The 26,271-nt window shown below is 36.0% G+C and overlaps 2 protein-coding genes across 11 annotated transcripts in view; one reads left to right on the top strand and one right to left on the bottom strand.

Moving 5' to 3' along the window:
- The window catches only part of TMEM116 (transmembrane protein 116), a 197,491-nt gene that overhangs the window by 10,110 nt on the left and 161,110 nt on the right, over positions 1-26,271 (top strand). For all 8 annotated transcript variants that reach the window (XR_012492554.1, XR_012492553.1, XM_019733890.2 and 5 more), the window contains exon 4: positions 6,346-6,477. Coding sequence is in view for 6 of the 8 variants with exons in the window: in XM_019733890.2 (XP_019589449.1) it covers positions 6,346-6,477 (132 nt within the window). In the remaining 2 variants the exon portion in view is untranslated. The remainder of the gene's footprint in view (positions 1-6,345; positions 6,478-26,271) is intronic.
- MAPKAPK5 (MAPK activated protein kinase 5) overlaps positions 421-26,271 on the bottom strand; it is a 104,688-nt gene continuing 78,837 nt past the window's right edge. For 2 of the 3 annotated variants that reach the window (XM_074321055.1, XM_074321056.1), the window contains exons 14-15: positions 6,203-6,269; positions 2,133-2,202 (exon numbers count right to left, since the gene is read on the bottom strand). In XM_074321055.1, coding sequence (XP_074177156.1) covers positions 2,148-2,202; positions 6,203-6,269 — 122 coding nt within the window. In that variant the 3' untranslated portion in view covers positions 2,133-2,147. Of the gene's footprint in view, positions 1,937-2,132; positions 2,203-6,202; positions 6,270-26,271 lie in introns of those variants that run through there. The other variant, XM_074321057.1, reaches the window with a different exon arrangement.

Here is a 26,271-nt window from a genome sequence, read left to right on the forward strand (position 1 = left end):
ATAAACGATGGAATAATTCTATGAATTACTTATATATTTGTCAGTATGATACATTGAGATATTTTAGACACTGTCAATAGGTCTCCCTTTTCTTCTAGGTAATTATTTTAACTATAACTTTGAATACTGAGGTATTGACTACTATATGTGAATTTCTTTTGTTATGCATTAATTATTAAGGTTAAGGAAACAGAGTGTTGTTTGAAGCCGATACTCGAAGCGTGGTAGAGTCCTGCTTGGAAATGAGTTTTCTGATGTTGATAGGTTGGTAAAATTGCTAGTGGGGCTAGGAAATAGTTCAAAGACTTTGCTATACAAAAGGTATATGTTTTGTCATTCTGGCCTTCTAGGCAATTACAATTTAAATGGTGAAAACAGAGCAAAAATACATCCTGTGTAAAACTATTCATTCCAAAAAGATGAAGTCAGAAACCTTCCTTTTATTGAGGCATAATTGATAAAAATTGTACATATTTAAGGTACAAAAAAAATAAAAACAAACAAAACACTGTCTCGATTCAGAAAGGACTAGAAGAGTAATGAATTTGCTAACTCAGAAGATTTTAAGAGAAATGTAACAACTGTTTCTCTAACCAAGCCAAATGGCACAAAGTTAGGCAAAATGTAGTTTAGGATACTTATGGAAGAACTTTTGTATGTGGAAAATGTCATTGGGTTTTATTGGGCTCATTTTAATAATAAAAGTAGCTCTGTTTGTTGAACACTTACTATGTTCCAACTATGCTGAGTGTGTTACATACTTGATCTTATTGGTCCTCATAATTCTCCTATGAGAAGGATGGTGTTAGCCCCATTTCACAGATGAGGAAATTGAGGCTCAAAGTCATGAGATTAACTTGTTCAAGTTACACAGTAAGTAGCAGAGCAGATTTTCAAAAGTCTAACTCTTAACTACAATCCCTCTTCAAATTAAACACAATTTTTAGTATGTATTCTAGACCCATGTGCTCAGTGTGTTTTCAATACATTTTTCATTTAACCCTTAAAACCACTCTGTGTGGTAGATATTATAAATCTGATACTATAGATGAGGAAATGGAGTCCTAGTAAGGTTGAGAGACTTTTCCTAAAATCTTATAGCTAGGAAGTGGTAGAGCTAGAATTTGAGTGCAGACTTTTCTCGTTCCAAAGCCTCTCCCCCCATACACTTTTTAAAGCACTGAAATATGCTGCCTAATGAAAAGAGAATTTTGAATTTCAGACGTAGAATGTGACTTTAATGTAAGTAAAACTAGAAAGTAGAAATCTTGATACTGTATTGTCATCACCTGCCAAAGTAATCTTAGGCCACACATCTTCCTGTGATTCAGATTGCCCTAATGTTTGTCCCTTTGCTGAAATTTGAGCTCAGATGTGATTAAGTTCATAAAGTATGAGTTACATAGTGGAGAGAGCTAAGCAGAGATTCTGGGTCTCGACACTGTCTGCCTTTTGGGCTAGATAGTAATTTGTAGTGGGACATTGTCCTGTGCATTAGGATATTTAGCAGACTTTACCCACTAGATGCTGGTAGCAATACCCCTCATCCCTACCCCAGCCCAGTTGTGACAACCAAAAATATCTTCAAATATTGCCAGATGTCTCCTGGGAGAGGCAAAATTGCTCCTGGTTGAGAACCACTCTTATAAGGCGACCTCTGACATGACAGTGGGTTAGAGCTTTATAAAAATGTAGGGTCTGCTTTGACTTAGAATGTGACCTTTAATTTCTCTGGCTTCAGTTCTCACACCTTTACATAACCAGAGCCTAAAGGACCTTAACAATCACTAGTTCAGTGGTTCCCACACATTCTATTTTCTTGACTAGGAAAAATTCCAATTTTTCCAGGTTAAAAATGTCAGCCATACGTTGCTGTTTTCCTTTATTTCTTCATTAAAGAACATTTTTAACAGCAAAAACACATGCAGGGCATAATCTGAAAAAGACAAAAATAGTCTATTAGAAAAATAATTATAGTAAATTGGGAAAATCCATGGGAAATCTTTGAGGGGACTAGCTGATTAGACAGTGACTCAGATACAACGTCAAGAGAGAAGAAAGTGGCTCAGGCCAGCCAATGTTAATAAAAAAATAAAAAAAATACTCAGGGCAGATACACTTCACTGCACTTACGTGACTTCATTTCCTCATAAAGGTCGCTTTTGATATTCTTTGTGACTTGATTTCACTTGACTAGAAATACTGGAGGAAGCAGGGTTTTAGAAGAGTATTAATATGAGTTGTTTTAAGTTTTTCAACTCAGCAGAACCTCCCCAGGGAAAGCCTTTCACACAGTGCATCCACCCCCTCCACCCCCCATTCTGCACTTGATTTAGATTAGACAAGTGCATGTGTATGTGTGTGTGTGTGTGAGTATGAGAGAGAGAGAGAGAGAGAGAGAGAGAGGTTTTTTAAAAGAGTTTTTGCTTTCATATTTAGGACCCTGTCTTATGCTTTTTTGTGTCTTCCTTATTACCAAGCACTGTGCTGACGGTATTTTCCTTAAACCATGGGCTGTATCATCGATTTCTTTGTATTACCTTCAACATAGTATTTTATTAAACAGATAGGAAGGGTGAAACTTTCCTGATTTCAATAATAGGTAATCAGTTAATTTTTGTTGTTTGATTGATTTTTATCTCCTGTTATAGAACTCATGGTTTTCCAGTCATGAGTGAAAGTATATAAGCCTCTGTTCCCTGACGAAGACTTTAGGTTGGCCCTAAAGTGCCAACAGCTCCCTATATATAGGCTATTTCTTCAATCAATGACCATAATTATGTTCTTGCTCACAAAAGCCACTTGGCTGCCTTTTTCCTTCAGAGTTTATTTTGTATTGTTTTAATTTTTTACGCATTAATAGTTATAAACTTGTGGTAGGTCATACGTAGGCCAGTTGAATCTATGAATGTGCCATCTGGCTGTAATTTTAGGAGGCTTCCCCAGAGCGAAAGCTATATATGGGGGAAATAATACTATTTGATATTTATTAAATACAGTTTAAAATGTTATTAATTCACTTGTTTTTGTTTCCATTAGCCGAGGCAACTTGACTGTTTACCCCTATTAGCAAGGTTAGGGTTAGCATTTGAAAGCAAGGTATGAGAAAAATTCCCTTTTGTACAGGTGAAGAGATTTGTTTTTATGTTAGGTAGTATCTGATGATAACTTACAATTTTTTTAATTTACTTTATCTTGGGAGATATACCAGACATAGATTAGAATGCATAAAACATATATTTACTGTTTAAAAAATGATTATAAACAAATACTAGGGACAAGAAATAGAAATTGCCTGTACCTGCTTATGCTCCTTCCCAATTACAACTCTCCCCCTAACCTCTAGAGGTAACCACTATCCAGACTTTTGTGATAATCATTTCTTTACTTTTATGTACAGTTTTACCAGTAATGTATATATCTGAACAATTTAGTTTTGCTTGTGCTCAACGTAAATGAAATAATACTGTATGTATTGTTTTGTGATTTGCTTTTTTCCTTTAATATTGTTTGTGAGAGTTATCCATGCTGTTGTATATAGCGCTGGTTCATTTCATTTTCATTGATGTTTAGCATTCTATATTATGAACATACCACAATTTATCTGTGTGCTATAAATAATCTTGACATGTCCTCTGGTGCACACATGCAAAAATTTCTGTAATGTATTTTCCTAATGACAGAATTGTTATAGGATATGCTTATCTCCTAGATAATGCCAAACTCTTCCAAATGATTCTGCCAGCAGTGTATGCAAGGTCCCATTACTTTATGTTCCCTTATACTTGATATTGCCAGACTTTAAACATTTTTCCCATGACTGTACAATTTTTTTCTTATTGTGGTTTTAATTTCCATTCCTTGATTATTTATGAGATCAGGCATATTTTCATGTGTTTATAACCATTTGGATTTCCTCTTTTCTTAAGTACCTGTTCAAATCTTTTGCCCATTTTTTGCTGTTAGGTTTTCTTATTGCTTTTTAAGTTTTTTGTTTGTTTTTGTTCTTAATATTGTTTGGATTTTGGCCCTTTGTCAGGTATATGTGTTGCAAATATCTCCTCCCATGTGGCATGTCTTGTCACTTTCTTTATGGTGTATTTTGACATACACATTTTTCATTTTAATGTGATCAAATTTTTCAATTGCTTCTTTTAGAGTTTTTTTGTGTCTTATTTAGGAAATCTTTACCTAAATAGAAGTTGAAGACAATTTAGGTCTTTAAACTAATTGGAACTGATTTTTGAGTGTGAGGTAAAAAGTAAGGGTCCAGTTTTATTTTTATCCATATAGATACCCAATTATTCTAGCATCATATTTTGAGAAGACTATCTTTTTTTCCATTGATCTAAAAAGCCACCTCTATCATATATCAAGAGTCTATCCGCTTGGGTTTGCTTTAGGTTCTCTAGTGTGTTGCATTGCTCTGTTTATCTATCCCTGTGCTTAGTACCACAGTATCTGCATTCGAGCTTTCTATTAAGTTTTAACATGTGTAGGACAAGTTCGCCTTCTTTTTCTTCAAGAGTGGCTTGCTTGATGTTTCAAGAGGTTATCTTGATATTTTGTATATCAGATTTAGAGCCATCTTGTCAAATTCTAAAAGAATGTTGAGTTATAATTGAAATTGCATTTCATCTACATATCAATTTAGGGAGAACTGACATTTTCGTAATAATGGGTTTTACAGTCCATGAGCATGGTATATTTCTTCACTGTAGAACTTCTTTTGGAGTTTCTCAATAAATATTTTATAATTTTCTCCATAGAGGGATCAAAACTATTTTTAGAAAAGTGGGAGTGGGGAGACTGAAAAGAGAAGGATACTAGAAAGTGAGAAAGACAAACTTCACCAATGTGGTCAGAAATTGAAAGATAACATACACAATTTATACCAATATTTTCCCCCACCCAGACTTTTCATTGATACGGCAACTCATGTTATAAGATAAATAAGTGTCGCGTCCTGCGCGATGAGGGTGTGGGGAGCGAGGAGGGCGGCGCAGGGTTAAGAAAAGACAGCCATGAATAGAGTTTAAGCGGGGCTAAGGGGACTCCAGCCTCAAGGACTGGGCCCCAAATTGGGCCTGCACATAGTTTTTATTACTTAGGTGGGGAAGTAAAGGAGATAAAGCTTGTCAATCTCAAGATTTGTGAATCCCACACATCATAATAGGAAACTGATTCAAGCCAATCACCCTTGCCTGCAGGCAGCAGAACCGTAAGTCTCAGGATGTATGTATTTCCCCAAGGGACAAAACCTTTATGCATATGAATAGATGGAGTACACATCATTGAATCTCTTCCCCTGCAGGTTGTGGGAAGGAATGCAGCCAAAGAGGCAGAGGCTCTCCTTAGCTGGGGGAAGGTGGGGGGCTGTGGGCTCTATGAACCCCGTGGGTTCTCCTGTTGGTCCCCACTCGACTGTGCCTGGCTTGAGTTGTCCGCCCCCCCCACATGGGGAATCTTACTCGTCATTGACTGACCAGCCATCTTTCTGGGGCCAAACAGGGAGACATAAGGTGCAAGCACAAAGTTGAAGCAAAGTCCCTGAAAGGATCTGTCTCACAGACTCTCCTTGCTTTAGGGGCAGGCACATGGACACAGATGGGTAGGCTGCTGCGTGGCAACAAATAAGGTCTGAGGATCTAGTGTGTAACATAGTGTAACTAGAGTTGATAACACTGTATTGTATAGTTGAAATTTGCTAAGTGAGTAGAACTTAAATGTTCTTAAGCTCCCCACACACAAAGGTAAATAAATATGTGAGGTGATGGATTAACTCGGGAAATCCTTTTACAGTGTATATGTATATCAAATCATCATGTTGTACACTTGAAATGTCTCATGATTTTATTTGTCAATTATACCTCAACAAATAAAAAAAGAAAAATGCACATTAAACTATATTAAGATTTAAAAAAACAAAACTGTTTTCATTTTCTTTGGGTCCTCAACCATATCCCTAAATGCTCAACTGATTTTGTATTGTTAGAGGATATTGGCTATACAACTAGAGCACTTTCAAGTTTTCATTTGTGCTATATCTCCATTACAAAATTTCTCATGTGTCCATTCTTTCCTTTGACCCTATATCTGAAGAAGGAGTGTCTCTATGAGGAAGAAGTTCCAATGTAATCCATCCATAAATACTCTGATTCCAGAATAGTTGGGATAGTTGTGATTACAGATTCTTTCCTACCTGGTGAATTTCTTTACATTCCCCACAGTCAGCCAGCGGAGGCCCCAGAAAAATGATGTCCAGTTTTCTACAAGAAAGGTAATACATAAAAATAAGTCATTGTTAGCGTCGTTTATGAAAAGAGGCTTTTGTTGCTTTAACAGATGAGGCCACTCTTTTATCTGAGCTTCTCTGACCTCCTCCTGGGGATATGCTGGCTCATTGAGGCACTTCTCTATGGAACTTCAACAGCGAATAAGGATATTATCTGCTATAACCTGCAAGCAGTTGGACAGGTGAGTACTACTAGATTGTGACTGTACCTTGTAAGAAAGGCACACTCTGATAAATGGGAAGCAAAGATAATACATCCTGCGAAGTGGGACCCTTTTGTATATTGTTGTACTTCAAAATAATGGCTTTTATTTTTTTTCCATTCTAAAAAACACTACTGGTTTATTATAGAAAATTTAGAGAAGCAAAGAGATAAATAATTAAAATCACCCAGATATACTCACTCTTTAATATTTCTTTTACATTGTATATCTTTGCAGTCTTTTCCCCTGGAAGAATATGCATTTTAAAACAAATACAATAATACATTAAGACTTTTTGTAATTGGCTTTTCTTATTCATCATATTGTGCCCATATTTCCATGTAATGAAATAGTCTTCTGTAATGTCTTTTGAGGTTACTGCATGGTTTTTTATTATAGGAATACAATAAACATTGGCTTTTGAAAATACTATCTTTGGTCATATATGGGTTATATGTTGTTCATAGATTTTATCAGGGGATTAATCTACACAGTACCATCGGTATATAATGTTTCTTCTATATTTCTGAGACTTGCAGTTTGAAAAAACTAGAGGTTAAAAGGCAGTCTGTACTCGGTGCTAGATGTTTCCTTTGGGATTTGTTACTAGAGGGAAAATTTCTTTCAATTAAGTAGGAAAATAAGAATATGTAATTGGTGGTATGAAGTCCATGTACTAATATATTACTTATCTCATATGAATTCAAATATCTTAGACACATATTTTACTCAATCCTGCTAATAACCTCATAAATTAAATAGAGTTAAGGTTGTATTGTTTTATCAGATAAGAAAAAAATATTTTAGTCTTTTTAAATTTGTTTCAGGTGTACAAAACAACATAGTGATTAAACATTTATATACCCCACAAAGTAATACTCCAGTACGTCTGTTACCCATCTGACACTGTATATAGTTATTAGAATACTGTTGACTATATTCCTATGCTATATAATATATCCCCGTAATAATTTTTTTAAATTATAGTTGACATTTAATGTTATTTCATATTAGTTTCAGGTATATAGCATAGTGGTTAGACATTTATATAATTTATGAAGAGATCCCGCTGATAAGTCTAGTACCCATCTGATACTATACATAGTTTTTACAATATTACTAACTATATTCCCCATACTGTACTTTACATCCCCGTGACTCTTTTGCAACTACCAATTTGTACTTCTTAATCCCTTCACCTTTCTCACCCAGATCCCCAACCCCCTTCCATTTAGTAACCATCAGTTTGTTCTGTGTATCTATGGGTCTGTTTCTGTTTTGTTTGTTCATTTATTTTGTTCTTTAGATTCCACATGTAAGTGAGATCATGTGGTATTTGTCTTTCTCAGTCTGACTTACTTCACTTAGCATAATAATACCCACTGGGTCCATCCATGTTGTCCCACATAATTTAGAAAGTAAAAAAAAAAATCTGCATTAGAATCCTGGACCTGATTAACTTTGTAACCTTGAGCCAGTGTTTAATCTTTCTGAATTTGAGTCTCCTAATCTGTAAAATGGTCATTAAAAACATTTACCTTGTGCTTGGCATAGATGTGATTAATGTTACTTTATTTTTTATAACTTTATTGAGCTATACATAAAACAAACTTTATATATTTGAAGTGTGCAATTTGATCATTTTTTACATATGTATACACTCCCATGAAATCATCACCACAATCAAGATAAAAAAATTTCCTATTTTCTTCAGCCCTCCCAAATAATTTTAAGTGTATTTTCCTTTACTTCATGAACCATATGAATTATAATAGTTGCTTTTTAAAATATTTTTTGGGTATTGCCAATATCTGAGTCATTTCTAAGTTGGTGTCTTTTGATTGTCTTCTTCCATGAGAATGAGTGACATTTTTTTTGTTCGTTGTATGTCAAGTAATTTAGGATTTCATCTTAGACATCGTGAATACTGTGTGGCATAGGCGTTGGGTCCTTTAATTCTCTGGAGAATGCTAATGTTTTTGTTTAGCAGGCAACCAAATTAGATTTAGAATTTGTATTTTGTCTAATCATCGTTAGGCAGTATTTCAAATTTTAATCTAGTTCTCTAAGGCTTGCCTGTGCTTGTTGGGGACTGTTAGGTGCAAATGTGATGCAGGGGTTAGGCTGAGACTTGCAGGGAATCATACACAGAATTAGGGCATCTTCTTTTCTGACTCTGTCACTTCTGGGATTCCCCGCCCCCTTTTGCTGCCTGAAAGTGGCTCTTCTCTGGTTTCTATGGCCTAAAAAAAGGGTTTCTGCAGTAGAGTTTCAGGTGCCTTCATCTCTGAGCAGCATCAGGATTAGGGTACACATTTGAGGCAAAGCTGTGAGAGAGAAAGAGTAAAACAGTTTGGGAAACTCATTTCTGTGCAGTTTGCTGCTCCATGTTTGACTCCCTTCCACAGTCCACCTGTCTTTGTTTCTGAGTTCTCAGGCAGTTGCTTTTTGTATTTTCCCCAGAGTTTTTGTTTGTAACCTATGGGAGAGATGGGTTGTAGAGGGCTTGGACACACTAGTTTGTTTTATTTTTTTAATTGTAAAACATACATAACATAATTTACATTTTACGATTAAAAAGTTATTAAATTGTGGTAAAACCACATAACATGAAATTTACCATCTTAACCATTTTTTCCCGTCGTAACCATTTTTAAGTGCACAGTTCAGTGGCATTAAGAACATTCATGTTGTGAATGTGAACTATCACTGCTATCCAGCTCCAGAAATTTTCATACTGCCAGAGTTTGTACCCGTTAAACAATAACTCCATTTTTCCCACTTCCCAACCCCTGGTAACCACTCTTCTACTTTCTGTCTCTATGAATTTGACTACTCTAGGTAGTTTCTGTAGTTTTACCTTTTCCAAAGTATGTAGTTAGAATCATATAGTATATTGTCTTTTCTGACTGGCTTCTTTCACTTAGTAATATGTATTATATTTAAGGTTCCTCCATGTCTTTTTGTGGCATGATTCCTCATTTTTTAAAATTTATTTTATGGATTTACCAGTTTTTTAACCCATTCACCTGTGGAAGGACATCTTCCTTGGTTGTTTCTAAGTTTTGGCAGTTACAAATAAAGCTGCTATAAACATTCCTGTGCAGGTTTTGTGTGCACATAAGTTTTTAACTCAGTTGGGAAAATAACTAGGAGCATGATTACTGGATTATATAGAGTCTGTTGAGCTTTGTAAAAAACTGCCAAACTGTCCTCCAAAATATCTACAGTCATGCTCCCTGTAATGATGTTTCAGTCAACAAAGGACTGCGTATGTGATGGTGGTCCCATAGGATTCCTATCGGCTAGTGACATCATAGTCCATGACCCAGAGGGTTTCCCACGATGAGGAGGTTGCAAATACCAACAAGGCTGTGGTTGAGACGGCGAAGGACTTGAACCAGGGTGTGGGTGAGGATGACCCTGAGGAGTCCTAGAGGCGGCGCCTGAGGAACTGACTGATGAGGAGGTGTTGGAACTGGAACAGAAGCTCACAGGTGCAGAAGAGGCAAGAGAAAAGGAAACTGCAGGAGAAGGAAAGAAACAACCTCCAGGACAATTCACAGTGAAGGATTCATCAGAAGCTTTTGCAGACCTCAGCAAGTTTGAAAACTTGGACCCCAACACTGAAAGATTTTCATTAATAGAGGGGAATGTTCATGGTGCAGTATCTGCTAACCAGCACATCTCTGATGAGAAAAGGAGCAAACCAAGCAAGCCTGGCACTTCTTCAAGTAGGGCCTCAGGCAGGCCCTTCAGGAAGTATTCCAGAAGGAGGCCTTGTTGTCATAGCAGATGACAACTCCATGCTAGTGCCCCTGAAGATCTTCCAGTGGGACAAGTCGTGGAAGGCAGTGATATTGATGGACCTGACCCTGTGTGGGCCTAGGATCGTGTGCATTTGGGTCTTAGCTTTTAACAGGAGAAGTTTAAAACAAAAAAGATCAAAAGTTAAGACTAGAAAAAGCTTATGGAATAAGGATATAAAGAAAGAAAATGTTTTTGTACAGTTGTACAATGTGTTTGTGTTTTAAGCTGAGTGTTATTACAAAAGAGTCAAAAGTTAAGAAACATTAAGAAGTTTAAGAGTTACAGGAAGCTAAGGTTAGTAAAAAAGTTACAGGAAGCCAAGGTTAGTTTATTATTGAAGAAAGAAAAATTTAGTGTAGCCTAAAGGTACAGTGTTTATAAGGAAGTGTACAGTAATGTCTTTTCACTCACCACTTACTTACTGACTCACCCAGAGCAATTTCCAGTCCTGCAAGCGCCATTCATGGTTAAGTGCCCTGTTCCCTGGACCATTTTTTATCTTTTATACCGTATTTTTACTGTACTTTTTAATATTTAGATACATAAATATTTGCCATTGTGTTCCAGTTGCCTACAGTATTCAGTATAGTAAGATGCTGTACAGGTTTGTAGCCTAGGAGCAATAGGCTTTATCATATAGCCCAGGTGTTAGTGGGCTGGACCATCTAGGTTTGTGTAACTGCACCCCATGAGGTTTGCGTAATGAGGAAATTGCTTAATGACACATTACTCAGAACATAGCCCCTCATTAAGTGACACATGACTACATATAGTTTTGCAATCCCACCAGCAATAAATGACAGCCCCTGTTGCTCTGCATCCTCACCAGCAGTTGGTGTCAGTGTTGTGGATTTTAGCCATTCTAATAGTTTATAGTGGTATTTAATTGTTTCAATTTGCAGTTCCCTAATGACTTATGATATAGAGCATCTTTTCATATGCTGATTCACTATTTGTATATCTTCTTTGGTGAAGTGTCTATTCAAATCTTTTGTTTTTCTGTTGTTGCATTTTAAGTCATTGGTATATTGCAGATACAGTTTGTGAATCACCTGTTTTGAGAAATATTTTCTCCCAGTCTGTAGCTTATCCATTCTTTTAACAGTGTCTTTTGCAGAACAGATATTTAGAATTTTTTAAATTAAATGATATTCACATAACATGTAATTAACCATTTTCAAGTGAACAATACAGTGGCATTTAGTATATTCACAGTGTTGTGTAAACATCAGCTCTCTGTGGTTCCAAAACATTTTCATTGCCCTAAAAGGAAATTTCATACCCATTAATCACTTACTCTGTCATCTACCCCACCTCTCTACCAGCCTGTGGAAACCACCAGGCTGCATTCTGTATTCTTTCTTCTGGATAGTTCATATAAATGGAGTCATACAGTATGTGACCTTTTATGTCTTTCTTCACTTGCATAATGTTCTCAAAGTTCATTTACCTTATAGTATGTATCAGCACTTTCTTTCTATGGCTAAATAATATTTTATTGTGTGGTTATACCGTGATTTGTTTTTCCATTCATCCGCTAATGCACATGTAGATTATTTTCACCTTTTGGATAGTGCTGCTATGAATATTTGTGTACATGTATTTCTTTGAATACTTGTTTTTTCTTTAATGGATCATGCTTCTACTGTTGTATCTGAAATCTGTTCTCCAAACCCAGGGTCACCTAAGTTTTTTTCTCCTAATTTTCATAGTTTTGTATTTTACATTTAGGTCTGTGATTCATTTTGAGCTATTTTTTGTGTGAAAGGTGTAAGTCTTTGTCTTCATAGTTTTTCATATGGATGTCCAACGGTTTCAGTACCATTTATTGAAAAGAATGTCCTTTCTCCACTGAATTGCCTTTGCTCCTTTGTCAAAGATTAGTTGATTGTATTACTGTTAGCATGGTGTATCTTTCTCCATCACTATTTTAAATCTATTAGGTTGGTGCAAAAGTAATTGTGGTTTAAAAGGTTAAAAATTGAGAAAATCGCAATTACTTTTGCACCAACCTAATACTGTACTATATTTAAAGTAGGTTTTTTGTAGAAAACCTATAATTGGATCTTGTTGTTTTTTTTAATCCACTGTGACAGTCTCTGTCTTTTAAGAAAGTTTTTGTTGAAATGTTTGACGTAATATTGTTAATTACAGGTATGCAACATAATAATTTGATATTTGTATATGACATTGCTAAATGAGCTCTACAATAAGTCTACTTAACATCCGGCACAATACATAGTTAACAAAAATTTTTTTTCTTAATGATGAGAACTTTTAAGATTTATTCTTAACAACTTTCAAATATGCAATACAGTATTTTTAACTATAGTCACCATGCTGTACATTGCACCCCCATTATTTATTTTATAACTGGAAGTTTGTACCTCTTGACCCCCTCCACCTATTTTGCTCATCTTTTACCTCTGCCTTTGGAAATGACCAGTCTGTTCTCTGTATCTAGTCCACATATAAATTAGGTCATGTAGTATTTGTCTTTTTCTGTGTGATATACTTCATTTGGCATAATATCCTCAAGGTCCATCTATGTTGTCGCAAACGGCAAGATTTCATTCTTTTTAATGGCTGAGTAATAGCCCATTGTGTGTGTGTGTGTGTGTGCACACAAATATACCAATTTTGTTTATTCATTCATTGATGGACACTTAGGTTTTTTCTATATCTTGGCTATTGTAAATAACGCTGCAATGAACATGGGGGCGTGCATATGTCTTTTCAAGGTAGTGTTTTTGTTTCCTTCATATAAATATCCAGAAGTAGAATTACTGGATCATATGATAGTCTATTTTTAATTTTTTGAGGAAGCTCCATACTGTTTTACATAGTGGCTGTACCAATTCACGTTCCCACCAACAGTACATAAGGGGTCCCTTTTCTCCATATCCTTACTTGTTACTTGTTGTCTTGTTAATAATAGCCATTCTAGCTGGTGTGACATGATACCTCATTGTAATTTTGATTTGCGTTTCCCTGATGATTAGTGATGTCAAGCACCGTTTCATGGATCTGTGGATATGTTGGCCACCTGTATTTCCTCTTTGGAAAATGTCTATTCAGATCTTCTGCCCACTTTTAAATTGGATTGTTTGTTTTTTGTTATTGAGTTGTATGAATTCTTTATATATTTGGGGTATTAGCCTCTTATTATATATATGATTTGCAAATATTTTTTCCCGTTTGGTAGTTTGCCTTTTCATTTTGTTGATGGTTTCCTTTGCTGTGCAGAAGCTTTTTAGTCCGATGTAGTCCCCTTTGTTTATTTTTGTTTTTGTTGCCTTTCCTTTTGGTGTCAGATTCAAAAAAACATCACCATGACTGATGTCAAGGACCATACCTATGTTTTCGTCTATGAGAATTTTGGTTTCAGGTCTTACATTCAAATATTTATTCCATTTTGAGTTAATTTTGTGTATGGTGTAAGATAGTGGTCCAATTTTATTCTTTTGCATGTAGCTGTCTAGTTTTCCCAAAATCATTTATCAAAGAGACTGTCCTCTCCCCCTTGTATATTCTTGGCTTATTTGTCATAGATTAATTGACCATATGTGTGTGGGTTTATTTTTGGAATCTCTATTCTGTTTCATCGATCTATGTGTCTGTTTTCATACCAGTCCCAAAGTATTTTGATTACTATAGCTTTGTAATATAGTTTGAAATCAGGGAACATGATGCTTCCAGCTTTGATCTTTTTTCGTGATTGCTTTGACAGTTTGGGGTCTATTGTGTTTCCAATTCAAATTTTAGAATTATTCTATTTCTGTGAGATTTTGATAGGGATTGCATTGAATCTGTAGATTGCCTTGGGTAGTATGGATATTATAACAATATTAATTCTTCCAGCCCATGAATACAGAGTATCGTCCCATTTATTTGTATTTTCTTCAAGTTCTTTCATTAATGTCTTATAGTTTTCAGTTTATAGGTGTTTAACCTCCTTGGTTAAATTTATTCCTAGGTGTTTTTTTCTTTTTGATGCAATCACAAATGGATTGCTTTCTTAATTTCTCACTGTTATTAGTGTATAGAAATGCAATAGATTTTTGTATATTGATTTTGTATCTTGCAAGTTTACTGAATTAGTTTATTTTAACAGTTTTTTGGTGGAGTCTTTAGGGTTTTCTATATTTAAAATCATGTCATCTGTAAGTAGAGAGAGTTTTACTTCTTCCTTTCTAACTGAATGTCTCTTATTTCCTTGTCTTGCCTAATTGCTCTGGCTAGAACTTCCAATACTATAAAAGTGGCAAGAGTAGACATCCTTGTCTTGTTCCTAATCTGAGAGGAAAAGCTTTCTGTTTTTTTACCATTGAATATGATGGTAGCTGTGGGCTTGTCACATGTGGCCTTTATTATATTGAGGTATGTTCCTTCTATACCCACTTTGTTGAGAGTTTTCTATTTGATCATAAATGGATGTTGATTTTTGTCATACAGTTTTTCTGCATCTATTGAGATGACGATATGATTTCTATCCTTCATTTTGTTAATGTGGTATATCACATTGATTGATTTGCACATCCTTACATCCTTGGAATAAATCACACCTGATCACAGTGTACAATCGTTTTAATGTATTATTAAATTCAGTTTGCTGATATTTTGTTGAGAATTTTGCATCTATGTTCATCAGGGATATTGCCTTTCTTGTTGTGTCTGTCTCATTTTGGTATCAGGGTAATGCCACCTTTGTAAAATTAGTTTGAGAGTATTCCTCCTCCTCCTCCTACTTCTTCCTCCTCCTTCCTCTTCCCTCTTCCTCCTCCTCCTCCCTCTTCCTGTTCCTCCTCCTTCCTCTTCCTCCTCTTCTTCCTCCTCTTCCTTTCTTCTCCTCCTTTTCTTCCTCCTCTTTCCTCCTCCTCCTCGTCTTCTTCCTCCTCCTCTTCCTCCTCCTCCTCATTATCCTTCTTCCTCCTCATCCTCCTTCCTCTTCTTCCTCTTTTTCCTCCCACCCCTCCTTTTGGAAGAGTTTGGGAAGGATTGGTATTCTCCTTTGAATATTTGGTGGAATTAATCAGTGAAGTTACCTGGTCCTGGATTTTTGTTTGTTGGGAGGTTTTTGATTACTTATTCAGTGTCCTTACTAGTAATCAGTCTGTTCAAACTTTGTATTTCTTCGTGATTCAGTCTTGGTAAGTTGTATGTTTCTAGGAATTTATCCATTTCTTCTTGGTTTTCCAATTTGTTGGTGTTTAATTCTTCATAGTAGTCTCTTATGATCCTCTGTATTTCTGTGATATCAGTTGCAGCATCTCCTTTTTAATTCTGATTTTATTTATTTGAATCTTCTTCTTTTTTGGTAAGTCTAGCTAAATGTTTGTTAATTTTGTTTATCTTTTCAAAGAACCAGTTCTTAGTTTCATCAGTCTTTTCTATTGTCTTTTAAATCTCTATTTCATTTATTTCTACTCTGATCGTTGGTATTTCCTTCCTTCAGGCTTCATTTGTTCTACTTTATCTGGTTCTTTGAAGTGTTAGGTCATTTATTTGAGTTTTTTCTTATTTCTTGATGTAGGCATTTATCTCTGAACATCCTTCTTAGAACTGCTTTTACTATGTCCCATAAGTTTTGGTATTTGGTATTTCCATTTTCATCTGTCTCAAGGTGTTTTTTGATATTTCTTTTGATTTCTTCTTTGACCCATTGACAGTCACTGTCTTATAATTGTTGTATTTAGACCATTCACATTTAAAGCAACTATTGACATAGTTGGATTGATATCTACCATATTTATAACTTTTTTTATTTGTTGCACCTGTTTTTTTATTTCTTTCTTTATCTTCCCCTCTATTTTTGCTTTCTCTGGTTTTAATTGAGCATTTTATTTGATTCTATATATATATATATAAAATTTCCCTCTGGGTACTTAAAATTTTTCTTTTAAAAGTGAACAATTTGATTATGATGTGATTTGGTATTATTTTCTTCATATTTATTGTTCTTGGGATTAATTGACCTTTTGAGTCTATGAGTTTATAATCTTCATCAAATTTGGAAAGGTTTTATGTATTATTTCTTCAAATGTTTTTTTTGTTCTCCTCTTCCCCACCACTTCCATTTCTTGCAGGCCTCCTATTCTCTGTATATTAGGCTGCTTGAAGCTTTCCCAGTTCACTGATGCTTTTTTCAGTTTTTGGACTCTTCTCTGTATTTTTCATTTTGGATATTTCCTATTGCAGTGCTTTCAAGCTCACTAATCTTTTCTTCTGCAATGTCTTGTCTGTCTGTCTGTCTCTCTCTCTCTCTGTGTGTGTTAAAATCTCATCTATTGTAGTTTTTGTGTCTAGCAGTTCAATTTAGTTCTTTTAAAGATATGTTCCATGTCTCTATTTAACTTACTAAAAACGTGGTATACAGTTATAATAACTTTTATTATCTTTTACTGCTAATTCTAATACCTGTTTCAGTTTTGGGTAGGTTTCAATTGATTGATTGTTTTCCTTGGTATGGGACATGTTTTTCTCCATCTTTGTATCCAGTCTTTTATTGGATGCAAGACATTGTGAATTTTATCCTTTTGGGAATTAGATATACCTGTACTCCTATAACCATTCTTGAGTTGGATTCTTGGGTGCAGTTAAATTACTTGGAAATATTTCAAATCCTGCTTATATGATTTTTTAGGTAGGTCTGGAGCAATGCTCCATCTTAAGCTAAATTATTTCTCACTATTGAGTGGCAAGCCTTCCCTAATACTCTACTCTATATACCCTATGGAATTGCCATGTTTTTAAATCTTGGTAGTGGAAAAAGGCACAATTTTTGGCTCTGTGTGAGCTCCAGATATTGTTCTCTCTAACCCTTTTAGATGCTTCTTTTCTCAGCTGTGGGTAGTTTTCTTACATAAATGCATCAACCAGTACTTGGCTGAACACTCGAGGAAGACCCTCTGTAAGTCTCTAGTATTCTCTGAGCAGCTCTTTCCTCTCTGGCATTCTGTTCTATGAACTCTAGCTGCCTTGGTCTCCCTAGATTCTCAGCCCTGTCTCCTCAACTCAGAGCCCGCCAGGCTCTGCCTCAGTTTACCTTTCCTGTACTGCAGTATGGAAACTCTCTCTAGGAAGTAAGCTAAGGGAGTCATATGGCTTGTCTTATGTTTTCCCATGTTTCACAGATCACAGTCCTTTGTTGTCTGATGTCTAGTGTCTTGAAAACCATTGTTCCAGATGTTTTATCTGTTCCAATTATTTGCCAAGAAGGTAAATCCAGTACTTTTCACTTCATCTTGGCCAGAAGTGGGAGTCCCAGTTAATTTTTAGCCACTTATGTGATGACATTAGGGCAGGTATCTTTGTGTCACTTTTGTAATATCAAGTGTTTTTATCAAAGCTGTTTGGTACAGATTTCATAATTAAAGCTCAGGGACTGAAAATATGTTAAAAGCTTCAGCCTTTGGGTATTCAGGGTTAATTTAGAAATATCAGGAGAAGGTATTGTTTAAATAATTCTTAATATCTAAATTATTCTGTAGAATAGAAAGTAAATATCTAGACACTTCCAGGTTAAAGTAAAATATTCCCCATTGTCTTTCCTCCTAATAAATTATGCCAGTTTGGAGGGAAAAAAATACTATTTAACATGGCTCTTTTCTTTAAAAAGTTGAGACCCACAGCTCAGATGAAATAGTTCAACTAGTCCATTTATTCAATTTTAGGAGAGTAATGATAGTAGACAATGAAATAGATCTAGAGTTAGGAGACTTGGATTCTTAGTTTCTCTGTTAAAAATCTATATGACTTTGAAAGTCATTTGATCTTTATCCCTTTTTTCCCCTATAAGCTGAAAACCATTATTGCTTGTCCAATCTACTCCATAGAAATTTTTGAAATATTAAATAGAATGTCTGTTCATATGTTTTGTAAAATTAAAGGTACTGTGTGAATATACATTTAACATGGCTTTTATAGATTTCACTGTTTGAGCAAGGGAATCAAGATTGTTAATCTAAATACTATACCACAAGTGGTTCCTCTTCCCAGTCCTGAAAGTAGGTTCAGTTTATTACTCAGTTAGCAAAGGTTTCTGAACCTTGTTTTGGGTAGTTTCCTATGGAGAGGTATGTTTGATAAGACAAACTTTAGTCTGACAAGATAGGTTTGTTATGATGATGTGTCAAGGAATTGCAGCCTCCTTTTCCCAAAATTGGTTTGTAAATGGTTGAAATGTTCTAGATGTTTTAGCTAGATATAAGAAACCTAGAGATGTTCAGGGAGGAGAATTAGCTCAGTACAGCCGAAGCACCTTTATGCCACTTCACTGAAATGGAACAGAAGAAATCAAAATCATTTACTCAAATCTCACAAGCCCAAGGTAAGCTGTGAGACGAGAAAGTATTCTCCAACTATATAAGCCGTCAGAAGAGAAATAGTAGTGCCCTGAACCAGAGATTATGAGATCTTGGTCAATACTGAACCAGAACTGTATTTTATATAGTTCAATGCCTCTTTTAAGAGTTAAGGCACTAAGTACCCAGCAAGACCCTTCTTGTCTCTGAATTCTTTTTTAAAACGAAATAGCAAAGCCTGAAACTTCTCAAGTCTAGCTTAAATTTAGTTTTCCACGAGTCCTAGGTAAATAGGCAGAGCCATTTTCTTATATAGCCTTTATTGAGCTTCTGATAATCCATTACTGTTGACCTATTTAACTTGACATTACACCCAGGCATCAGTTTTACAGAATCAAATTTTCCTAGAGTTAATTTTTAAGTCCCTGAAGAGATCACCTTAAGTCTGGTACCATAGCTGAATTTCTGCTTAGGCAAATTAGGATGAGAATAAATCTTTAGCGCCTAACTTTCACATGTACCTGCTTCCTATTTTTTCCCATTTTAGAGCAGAGTATTAGATGTTACAATTGATTATTCTATTATTCCATTAAAAAGCTAAAGGAAAACTGTTTCTCTGCTCATAACACTTTTAACACCGAATGTGTTGTCTCTACACCAACCAATTCCCCAACTCTCCAGATAGCAACTGAGTGTCCTACAATTCAATTTTGACACTAACAACCCGGAAAGTTAGCACAGATCCCACAGGTTAAGAGCTCAGTCCCACAAGACTGCCTTCTACTTCAGATGCCAGTTACAAGTAGTGGGTACCCAGCTTACCCACACTTCTGTCTGACTTGGCTACAAATCAAGGGTTCCCATGACCCCCTCCTCAGGTTCAATAATATGCTAGGATGGCTCACAGAACTCAGGGAAATACTTATATTTACCAGCTTATTATAAAGGATATAATTAAGAATACAGATGAACAGCCAGATGAAGAGATATATAGGACATGGTTTGCAAGGTTCCTAAGCGCAGCAGCCTCTGTCCCCATGGAGTTTGGTTGTGCCATTCTCCTAGCACGTGGATTTGTTCACCAGCCCAGAAGCTCTCTGAATCCCACAGTTCAGAGATTTTTATGGAGGCTTTATCATGTAGGCATGATCAATTATTAACCCAGTCTCCAGGCCCCTCCTCTCCCTTGGGATAGGGCTGAAAGTTTCAAGCCTCTAATGATGGCTTGATCTTTCTGGTGACCAGCCCCATCCGAAGCCATCCAGAAGCCCACCAAGAATCACTGTATTAGAAGAAAAAATGCTCCTCTCACCCAGGAAACTCCAAGGGATTTGGGAGCTGTGTGTAAGATGCTCCTATCACTTCCATCACTCAGGAAAGTCCACAGGTGTAAGGAGCTGTGTGTCAGGAACCAGGGGCAGAGACCAAATATATATTTCTTACTATGTCACAAAACAAACCCAAACTTGACTCTTTTCTCTCTCTCCATGTTACTGGAGCTTCCTGGTACCTAGTTCAATACTCTTTAGAGACCTCGAGACCAAGACAGAGATACATACTTTCCTTAAAAATGGAACATTTTCATTTTTTAAAGTTTTTCTATTAAAAGTCTTGGTATGTAAAAATAACATGTTTTCAATAAAAATTTAAAAAGAAGGGTATACAGGTAAAAGGTAAAAGTTTGCCTCTCTTTTTGGTCCCTGACTTTCACAGTTTGATTGGTTCAGATCAAATGTCTCTACTTTTCAAAATTCTCTAGCTGCTTCTTGAGAAAAAAGTTGGGAGTGAGAGAAGGCAGGGCATTCCTTGTTTGCACAAGCAGGTGAAGAGGTCCTAGATTTTCCAAGAGTCATACTAAAGAAAGAGAACCAGTCACCTGATCTAAACAAACAAGATATCCAAGTTTCAGTATCTAGATTTCCATTTCCATTCTTTGATCAGGAAGACGCTTTTTGAAAACTGGTGCCAATATTTGTAGAACATAGCAGCTATTAATCATTTCCATTGATTCGGAATGAAAGAAAATGGGCTTAAGCAGTAATAGGAAAGAATTTAGTTTGGGTAGAAACCTTGAAGATTGCTACAATAGGAATAAATAAATCATCAGGGTCACTTTGGTGTTTCCCTATCAGATGTGTCCATATTATTCACCTGTGTGAAATGTATTTGCTATTTTTACATGAAGTCCAGGTGATACACTAGATAAGTGGTTCAGTGCTTCCTAGACTTTAGGATTTTAGAAATGAAAAAATCTTTTTAAAAAAAAGTGTTGCTAACTTTATATTTTGCTAAATAGAGAACACTTAAAAATAAACTGTAATTTTAGAAAAGGAATAACAATTGATACTAAAAACCTAGGTAAAATATAATCTCAGAAAGAGGATGATTTCTTTAAACAAGTAAATTTAGCTATATGAAAAACTTATTACATTGCCTATATGTTTCTCAATATTTTTTAGACCAGTGACTATTTTGTCAGGGATCAGCACCAATTTTGGAACCAGCATTTAGAAATTATTGCACTAAATGGCCTTTTAAAGTCCTTTTCAGGTTAGGATGCTAATAAAGCTTCAGGACTCATGAATACTTTTCTGTTTTGAGTTTTTCCTCCTCTGCTGGGTGGGTGTGAGATGCAAATTAGAATCAGGCTTATTCACCTATTATAACTTCATTGTTTACCTGCAGTTATTGAGTTTCTCTCTGATTTAGATAGAAGAATTTTGTAGGAAACCCAGAGCTGATCAGGGGGTGGGGGAGGGGAGAGAACTGGCTCAGTACAGCTGGGGCACCCTTGTGCCACTTCACTGAACTGAAAAAGAAGAAATCAATCATTTACCAAGAGCTAGTCTTTTTTTCTGGAACTTACTAAGAAGACAGGTGAATTTGAGAACAAAGCCATCAGAAATACTTTCAGTATTTGATAAATAAGTTGAGATGTGTTTCTTTTGTGAACTCAGCTAACCAGATATGACAGTGCCAGAATAACATTTGGATCAGAAGGCTTTGTCTAGACAATAGCATCTGGCTCTGAAAGATGGAATCTGATCCATAGTCTAAGATGCTGAGATTTTTTTATTCTATTAGATGACAAGTTCTGTACTGAGAGGATTGATTTGGTTATATATGATTGTCCCCCACATCAGTCTTAGGGTCAGGAGCAAATTCAATCCTTTTTCCAAAAGGGTCTGTGAGTATTGTTGTAATGATATTTCTGTTTATCGAAGATAACTGCTATGGAGAAACAAGATAAGGGGAAAATGACTGTCAGATACGGTCCTGGTCAGCCTTTCTGTTTACTCTTGGCTGGTCTAGTGTTGATTTTGACACAGGTTGAAGTATCAGCAGTCATCTTTTCTTAGTGAATGAACCCAGTTTCATTTCCTGGAAGAATATGTTAGTCAGGTACTTTAGAAACACCAGTTTGGATTGCAAATGAGTTGTAGTCAAACATACGTTCAAATCCTAGCTGTGGCACCTACGGTATTAGCTGTGTGATTTTTAAGCAAGTTAACTTCTCTAAGTTTTAGTTTCCCCATGTAAAATACTAGGAATGATGATTGGATTTTTAGGGTTGTTGTCAAGATTAAGTTAGACAACAAATGCAAAGTGCTTGCTTGCCCTTAGTGTAAACTGTTGTTGTTGTTCTTATTATCATTATTTTTGGAGGAAAAATAAGATCTCTTCCTAACCTCCTTAAGAAGAGAATTCACTTGCAGGCCTTTCATTTCCTTCACATACTTATTGATCCATTACTTTAAGAATCTACCTGACAATAGAAAGCAAGGCCTATTAAAAATATTCTCTCGGCTAGGATTGGATTTAACTTTTTTTGCTTGTTAATGTATTCTCACTGCCTCTCTGACCTCTTGGACTTAGCCTGCCCAACTCCAAGGCCTAAATTTTACAGTGGCTCGGGGTTTATAGAACATTACTGTTGTGATTTTTAGGATCTTCTAATGGTTTAAATGTCATAGGAGTTCAAAGAAACTTTTGCTGATTGTTAGCTGCTTTCCCTGGATTTAATCCCATGCTTAGAGGCACTAGGCCCTTCTACATGGGTAGATTTTTTTAAATTTTTTAAAAAAATTTTGTTGGGGAAGGGAAACAGGACTTTATTGGGGAACAGTGTGTACTTCCAGGACTTTTTCCAAGTCAAGTTGTTGTCCTTTCAATATTGGTTGTGGAGGGCACAGCTCAGCTCCAGGTCCAGTGGTCGTTGTTACTTGCAGGGGGCGCAGCCCACCATCCCTTGTGGGACTCAAGGAATTGAACTGGCAACCTTGTGGTTGGGGAGCCCACTGGCCCATGTGGGAATTGAAGCGGCAGCCTTCCGAGTTAGAAGCATGGAGCTCTAACCGCCTGAGCCACCAGGCCGGCCCCTACATGGGTAGATTTCTGATCCTAGTCCCCTAGGTTCGCTTTTACCTCTTTTAGCCATAATATACTAACCAACATCTGATTAATGCCATGGCACCATGTCTGATCTGTGACAGAACAGAACAGATGTGTGTCATGACCAATCCCCTTTGTTAGGAGGGAGTACTCTTTTTTTTTTTTTTAATAAATTTTATTGGGGAATATTGGGGGACAGTGTGTTTCTCCAGCGCCCATCAGCTCCAAGTCATTGTCCTTCCATCTAGTTGTGGAGGGTGCAGCTCAACTCCAAGTCCAGTTGCCATTTTCAATCTTTAGTTGCAGGGAGCACAGCCCACCATCCCACGCAGGAATTGAACTGGCAACCTTGCTGTTGAGAGCCCACGCTCTAACCAACTGAGCCATCCGGCCACCCCTCTGGAAGCTCAGCGGTAGCTCGTTGTCTTCAATCTAGCTGTGGAGGGTGCAGCTCACTGGCCCATGTGGGAATTGAACTGGCAACCCTGTTGTTCAGAGCTCACGCTCTAACCAACTGAGCTAACCGGCCGCCCCAAGTACTCTTAACAGCAATAACAACAACAAAAGTCCCTTGTACCCTAAGTCCATGTATTAGTAGCTTTACCTGTCATCCTAAATATTTTGGGTCATCTAGAGTCTACTTTGGAGTAACTCTCTCATATTGTTTTCCGTTGCTCAGAAAATAGGTTCTGTCTACATAGAGGCAGGAAGGAAGTTGTTCAAAAAAATCTCATCAGAGTATTTTTATACTTGATTTGTATTATTCTATGATGAGCTTGAGCTGCCATTTTTTCAAGACAATTTTACAAAGAAGTAGAAAACCATATGTTTGCGATAGTTTTAGGTACGGTATGTTCATCTTATAAGCGAGTGAACTCAGTAAGTTATTGACATCTCATTTAGTCTCAGGAGTCAATTAAACAAAATAAGGTCTGATTTTAAAACTAGGACTCTGCTTTAGGATCCTGTTGGATCTGCTTTAGGCTGGTGTAGGGGAGATGTTAGACAAATAACTTCTTACATTAGTTTTTCATTCATTTAATAATAGAAGCAAAATAGTTTCTGCCATGTAACAGACCATAAATAAGAAAGTTTAAAAATGAATTCACTTATAGTTTTTGTTTTCTTATCCCCAAAATATTAATAGGATGAAATGTTAGCTACATGTAAAAGTACTTTTAAGTTATAAACATTATACAAATATAAGATTAGGTAGAAGGTTGTTGTTTGTCTTTCCTATTATAGATTCTTCTTAATACAGGGTAGTCATTCTACCTATTTGCCTCACTGGGATTTTAGGAGAATAAAGTTGATGAGTGTTAGGTTTCTCAAAAGAATACAAAGTAGTTAAGGTGATAAATTTATAATTAGTCACTTCTGTTTGATATTGAAGAATGTTAACATTAATCACAATGGTTAAGGTTATTAACAACAGTATCTTTCAGGCTTTAAGAAATTTTTAAATCTGAAAACTGCAAGAAAAGCCAAATTTAGAATGTTTATGTATCTAGTGTGATGGTAGAGGAATCTATCAGATATAATGACACCCTGGTTCCCTCTACTGGGCTTAAATGAAATTACCTATTGCTTCTTAAGACTTCTGTTTTTTCATCATAGAATGGTCAATCTGAAGTGGCAAGAGGAAGGGAAGGCAAAGGAATCAGATCAGGTTTCAAATTTTACTGCCAATGTTGGAGACACGTGTAACTTAGAGGACATCACTTCCTACTATGAACCACCACTTCTCTCACATGTTCACCTTAGTAACAATGGAAAAGTTTGGAGGCTCTTTCTCTACAGATTTTCTTAAAAAACTAAACTTGCATCTGCCTGTGGCCTTGGATAAAGGAACTCAAGTTATTAGATAAATATTTATTGAGTGTTTACAATGTTCCAGTCATTATGGTATACTCCGGACCACACATTGATGAACGAGATAGATAAATTTCCTACCCTCATGGAGTTTACAGTTCTAGTAATAATTCTTCTCAAGTTGTTGAGTGCCTGCTGTATATGAAGCTCTGAGCTAAGCTGCTAGGTGAGGATGGCTATTTGTATGATGATCTAAATATAGAAACAAAATGTGATTCCTCACCTCAGGGAGCTTAAAGTCCAATGGGAAGCTAGACATATATATATACTTTATATAAAACATTACAGCACAAAGCAAATTCCATTCTTTAATAAAAGTAAGAATTAACTAGGAATACAGAAGAAGTGATTGGTTCTAACTGGGGAGATTAAGAAAATTATCACAGAATGTATAATCAAACCAAAATTTCACCTAATCATAAGTTTCAGCCTCTCATTGTATCTCTTAGGAGCAAAATACATCTATCTGATGTTCCTTTTATTTTTTTTCCTGAGCAATTTGAGCAGTAAAATGGTCTAAAGTCAGGCAGTATAAGGAAGGAGGTCCAGTCAGGTCTCAAGGTCAGTGGTGATGGCAATTGTCTCGGTCTGCGCTGGAGTATGTGGCCAAAATGGAGGCCTGGCATTTTACTTAGTGAGCCTGTTCCGGATGATTTTATACCAACTCTTGGGTAATTCGCCTAAATTCTTGCCACTAAATCTGCTTTCTAATACTGAGTCAATACCTATATTTTCTTGACTCTCTCCGACATCCAGTATCTTCTGTTATTTTAAAAAATAGCTTCCCTGTTAGTTTTCTTAAATGTCCCTGTAAACAATGACACATATGTATTTTCAATGCTTAAACTATGTGCCATGTACTATAAAAAGTACTTTATGTGCTCGCTTCAGCAGCATATATACTAAAAGTACTTTACATATATTATTTCATGTAATTTTTACAGCAACCCTATAAATGTAGATACTTTCATTCTCATTTTATAAATTAGAAAACTGAGGAAATTTAGAGAAGTGTGGGTAAAATGTTAAGAAAAACTCCTTTCTCTGTCTCTGTGGACAAATTTGACCTTGGATTAACTTCCTACTCTGTTCTCCTGCAACCCTGATAAGATGGAACATCAGTTGTGTTACCAGGCAACATTATTTATGGTAAAAATTACCTTTGGTAGATAAAATGCACCTAGACTAGGAAGATTGTAAATAAAGTATAAATACCTGTCTTTAGGCTTCTCTGAATACAGTGAATCTTAGAATTAGGCATGTTCCTTACAGGGACCCTGGAATCTAAATTCAGAAGCATTAGTTCCTGTTTGGTACCTAAGCCAAGATAGCCATTCCCTTGATAATGGCATGTGATTGTGTCCTCTCATATTTAAGCTGTCACTTTGGGTGCCAG

This window comes from Rhinolophus sinicus, linkage group LG16 (assembly GCF_036562045.2).
Source record: "Rhinolophus sinicus isolate RSC01 linkage group LG16, ASM3656204v1, whole genome shotgun sequence".
Lineage (NCBI taxonomy): Eukaryota > Metazoa > Chordata > Mammalia > Chiroptera > Rhinolophidae > Rhinolophus > Rhinolophus sinicus.